This window comes from Ricinus communis, chromosome 10 (assembly GCF_019578655.1).
Source record: "Ricinus communis isolate WT05 ecotype wild-type chromosome 10, ASM1957865v1, whole genome shotgun sequence".
Lineage (NCBI taxonomy): Eukaryota > Viridiplantae > Streptophyta > Magnoliopsida > Malpighiales > Euphorbiaceae > Ricinus > Ricinus communis.
The window spans coordinates 3,898,435-3,903,893 of NC_063265.1; the positions used below are offsets into that span (position 1 = coordinate 3,898,435).

The 5,459-nt window shown below is 34.6% G+C and overlaps 1 protein-coding gene across 1 annotated transcript; it reads left to right on the forward strand.

The window, feature by feature from the left end:
- Positions 1–1,992: 1,992 nt before the first annotated feature.
- LOC8279580 (heat shock cognate 70 kDa protein 2) lies at positions 1,993–4,940 on the forward strand. Its single transcript, XM_002527690.4, has 2 exons — positions 1,993–2,327; positions 2,982–4,940. The coding sequence occupies exons 1-2, from the start codon at positions 2,114–2,116 to the stop codon at positions 4,709–4,711; spliced, it is 1,944 nt and encodes a 647-aa protein (XP_002527736.1). The 5' UTR covers positions 1,993–2,113; the 3' UTR covers positions 4,712–4,940.
- The last annotated feature ends 519 nt before the right edge of the window (positions 4,941–5,459 follow it).

The following is a 5,459-nucleotide window of genomic DNA, read 5'->3' on the forward strand; positions in this document are numbered from 1 at the left end:
ATATTGATCATGAAATAAAAAATTCAAGATTTTGAGTTTTAAACACCCAACTTTGCTTACACATCTTTAACATAGAACTCCAAAAATTAAGTGCTATATATCGATTTAAAGCTCTTATATCCTTTTAAGAATATATATTTTTCATGGCATGAAACACATAAAATTCAAATGAAAATATTGTTTCAAAGTACTGTCATTATATTATTTTTCATAATTTCAAAATTTTTAAATTTTGTTTTTGCATATGCTATAAAATAAAAGATTAATTAAACACATTAGGCTCTAATACCAATATAGTTTATGTGGAATTAAAAAGGAAAAACACTTACCTCTTGATAATTCCATAAAAAGTGTCGATTAGCACTAGATCACAAATACAATTCACAAAGGAGTCATATTTCCTGTTCATAACCAAAATATTAAAATTGTTTAATTGTTGTCGGAATTCAAAAAGAACTTTTTTGGTTTCATGTATCCATGTATTGTTAGTAGTAGTTATTACTTCCATAAAATTAATTTCCTAATAATTGCTTTGTGTTGGTAACTTCCCTATTAGTTACCAATATAAACAATTAATAATAATTATCATTGTATTAATACAATTAATAAAATTAATATTAGATTAAACAAATTTTAGTCAACCAGTGATGGCCAACCCGTCCCAAATTTTAACATTTAGAGTTGTTCCCTATGTTATTTATGGACTTGTTTATTCTTTTAATAACTTATGGTTTGCTATCTTCTAATGCAAATGGATCAAAAGATAACTTTTCGCACAAATTATTTTTTTACAAATATATAAGAAATGGGCTGTAAAATTTTATTTATATTACAATTTAAAATCTCAAAGAATTTATTTATAGGGTCTTTTATGGAACTACAGTATAGTATTTTTTTGATATTTTTTTTATATCCTTCTGGTGTTCTCTTAGTATCATTTTTCTAACAAAATAATAACAATATTATTTTTATCTTTCATCTCTATCTATATTTTTATTGTTATAGAAATTCAAATAGCTGATATAAATACAAGACTATTATCTTTACCCTTAAATAGTTTTTTTAATTTTATTTTAATTATATCTTCATATATTTTTAACTGCATTTTAGTATATTTTCTGCAATACATATATTCATGTCATCAAAACTCATTAGTTATTATAAAAAATATATAACATCATTCAATATATAAATACGGCACCTAAAAATATAAAATAAAAGTGACTAATCTATTTTATTTGGCTAGTTTCATAATGATACAATTTTTAGTATTTTTTAGATATATTTTTAATATTTTTTTGATGAAATTATGAAAAAAATTTAAAAATATATATATAAATAAAAATTTAAAAAGAATCGTTAAAAAATCGAAAAAAATTAGTAAATATAATGTTTTTTTTAAAATGTGTCGTGAAATTTCTCCAAAAAAATTAGTCACTAGAAAAGAGGGGGTAAAAGGACCGTACACATGGATTACTGTGTAACAGGGCGTGAATTGGAATAGCCTAATGGGCCAGTTAAAAAGGATGGGCTGGCCGTGTTATTGTAGCATTATTATGGCACATGCAGTATTGTGGCGTCCGCGTCGGCTATACTATAGCCAACTGCCACCCAACAAGCAAAGAAAAAGTCCTCCACGTACATCAGACATTTCGATGAATCTTCCCCGATGGTGACCGACCACACCATAATTGTTACTGTGCGACCGCAGGGCAGGCCACAAAATTCTTCTCCATCACAACACGCTAAGCATAATTAAACCTTTCATATTTAAAATCAATTTAAATCCAAAGGCTATGAACAAATCGAATAAAGTGGGGTCCAATGTCACACGGGAAACTAAACGTATACAGCGATGTAGACGATCTTTCCGAGTAAAACACGGAAGCAATCTGAAACCGTAAGTTAAAATTCAAACATATCCAACGGCTACCAAAGCTCAAAAAATTTCGAACATTCTCGAACCAAAACCCTAACACTATAAAAGTCGCACTTGAAAACCAAGCTGCGCCACTTGAAACCCTAACCTGACACATTTCCTCTCTTCTTCTTCTGGTATCTCACCTCTGTTTAAGCTCGTCGAAAAGAAGAAGATAAGAAGAAAAAAAATACTATGGCAGGTAAAGGAGAGGGACCAGCTATCGGTATCGATCTAGGAACCACATACTCATGCGTTGGTGTGTGGCAACATGATCGTGTTGAGATTATTGCTAATGATCAGGGGAACAGAACGACCCCGTCTTACGTTGCATTCACAGATACAGAGCGTTTGATTGGTGATGCTGCTAAGAACCAGGTCGCCATGAACCCAGTCAACACCGTTTTTGGTAAGATGCTCAGGCTTCTTTGTTTTAAGTTATAGATCTGTGTTGGTTAATTAGATCTAGGCTGTTAGCTTTGTTAGATCTGGTGCATGTAATAATGCTTAGACGTGTATTTCTATGCTAGCTTTGCTTGATTTTGATCTTCTTTGGTATTAGATTGGTATATCTTAACCTGCAAGGCTCAGATCTTAGAGGATCTAATTTTAGGTGACAAATTTGATAAGCTAATGTGTGTTTGCCTGTAAATTCTCTTGAAAGAAATTGTTTTGAGAAGTTTGAGATGTGTTATTGAACTTTATATGCTTCAAATTTTCAACCCCTATCTAACCATATTATGATCTCAAACTAAAGGTTATAGTTTGTGCTTAGTATTTATGTAATTTTGGTGCAAGTGAAATAAGGTAGCATATACTTCAGGTCAGAAGTGTTGCAGAATTTAAATATAATTAACATCTAAAGGATTTATATTTGTATTTTTTATTTACTATGATAAAAATATAAACTATGGACTATAAAATAAAGCAAATTTTGTTTTGAAAAAAGCCCTGTTGTTTAAATTGTTAATGTGCTGTAAGTGGTTGTTACTCATTGGAGATCTCTTATTCTCTTAGTTATATACTGTCTTTGTAGTTGCTTAATTAAAATTTTGAATTACAGATGCAAAGCGGTTGATTGGAAGGAGATTCACTGATGCCTCCGTACAGAGTGACATCAAATTGTGGCCTTTCAAGGTCATTCCTGGACCTGGTGACAAGCCAATGATTATTGTTTCTTACAAGGGCGAGGACAAGCAATTTGCAGCAGAAGAGATCTCTTCCATGGTCCTCATTAAAATGCGTGAGATTGCAGAAGCTTACCTTGGTTCTACTGTCAAGAATGCTGTTGTTACTGTCCCTGCTTACTTCAATGACTCCCAGCGTCAAGCTACTAAAGATGCTGGGGTTATTGCTGGTCTTAATGTGATGCGTATCATCAATGAACCCACTGCTGCTGCCATTGCTTATGGTCTTGACAAGAAGGCTACCAGTGTTGGTGAGAAGAATGTCTTGATTTTTGATCTTGGTGGTGGTACTTTTGATGTTTCTCTTCTTACCATTGAAGAGGGTATCTTTGAGGTTAAAGCTACAGCTGGAGATACTCATCTTGGTGGTGAAGATTTTGATAATAGAATGGTGAACCACTTTGTTCAAGAGTTCAAGAGAAAGAACAAAAAGGACATCAGTGGAAACCCAAGGGCACTTAGGAGGTTGAGGACTTCCTGTGAAAGGGCAAAGAGAACTCTCTCATCAACTGCTCAGACCACTATTGAAATTGACTCCTTGTATGAGGGCATTGACTTCTACTCCACCATTACTCGTGCTAGGTTTGAGGAACTTAACATGGACTTGTTCAGAAAATGTATGGAGCCTGTTGAGAAATGTTTGAGAGATGCCAAGATGGACAAGAGCACTGTACATGATGTTGTGCTTGTTGGTGGTTCTACCAGAATTCCCAAGGTTCAGCAGCTTCTGCAGGACTTCTTTAATGGCAAGGAGCTTTGCAAGAGCATTAACCCTGATGAGGCTGTTGCTTATGGTGCTGCAGTCCAGGCTGCCATCTTGAGTGGGGAGGGTAACGAGAAGGTGCAAGACCTTCTTCTTTTGGATGTCACTCCTCTCTCTCTTGGTCTGGAAACTGCTGGTGGTGTCATGACTGTGTTGATTCCTAGAAACACCACCATTCCAACCAAGAAGGAGCAGGTTTTCTCTACCTACTCCGACAACCAGCCCGGTGTTTTGATCCAGGTGTACGAAGGTGAAAGAACAAGGACCAGGGATAACAATTTGCTTGGTAAATTTGAGCTCTCTGGCATCCCTCCTGCTCCTAGGGGAGTTCCTCAGATCACAGTGTGCTTTGATATTGATGCTAACGGTATCTTGAATGTGTCTGCGGAGGACAAGACTACTGGCCAAAAGAACAAGATCACCATTACCAATGACAAGGGAAGACTCTCCAAGGAGGAGATTGAGAAGATGGTTCAGGAGGCAGAGAAGTACAAGTCAGAAGATGAAGAGCACAAGAAGAAGGTTGAGGCTAAGAATGCATTGGAGAATTATGCATACAACATGAGGAACACAGTGAAGGATGAGAAAATTGGTGCCAAGCTTTCTCCAGCTGATAAGAAGAAGATTGAAGACGCCATTGAGTCTGCCATCCAGTGGCTGGATAGCAACCAACTTGCTGAGGCTGATGAGTTTGAAGACAAGATGAAGGAGTTGGAGAGCATTTGCAACCCAATCATTGCCAAGATGTATCAGGGTGCTGGCGGTGAAATGGGCGCAGGAATGGATGAAGATGCTCCTGCAGGCGGCAGTGGTGCTGGTCCTAAGATTGAGGAAGTGGACTAAACTGTTTTTCTTGGGTTTCTTCATTTATGTTAGGTTTTTAAATTTAAATTGTCCTTTTTATCGGATTTCGGGTTGATTTTTGGGCTTTGAAGTTAGAGGTCGTTCAAAGCCAAGTATCCTTTATTCGCTACTACTTTTTTGACAATGATGAATTACAGACATGATATTATTATTGCCTGAAGCTTCCTGCTCTGGCCATTTTTATTTCAAGATTTTAGTTTGCTTGCGACTTTCTCGTTTAAATTTTTTGTTGAAGGATGGATGGGGTCTGTGTATTTGCATTTTAGAGAGCTAAAACCCTGCCAAGCAAATTTATTTACTTAATTTTGCTTTGAGGGGCATCTGTCAGGATGTTGCACTTACATGTTAGCTGAAAAATATAAAGTTTTTAAATAGTTAAATTCTTAAAAATGTATAAAATGTTTCGATAATCATGTCACTTCCATTATTACTAAAAAAGTCTTCTCATTTTTTCAGTTTTGTTATCCTATAAAAGTTTCTATCGTCATGGTTTGTAATTCAACTAAGAATTGTAATGATTTTTTTATTAACTACTGTTTTTTATCTAATAATCACTTACTAGATCTGATTTAATAACACAGTATTCGAAGAGGTATAGTAATAACATGATCTCAGATCTCATAGTTTTGTTCTTTTCTTAAAGGTAATGTATTTTCACAGTCTACTCTAATTTTATTAATAATATCTACACTATTCCTATTATAGTTCTAATCATGTATTTTTTCAG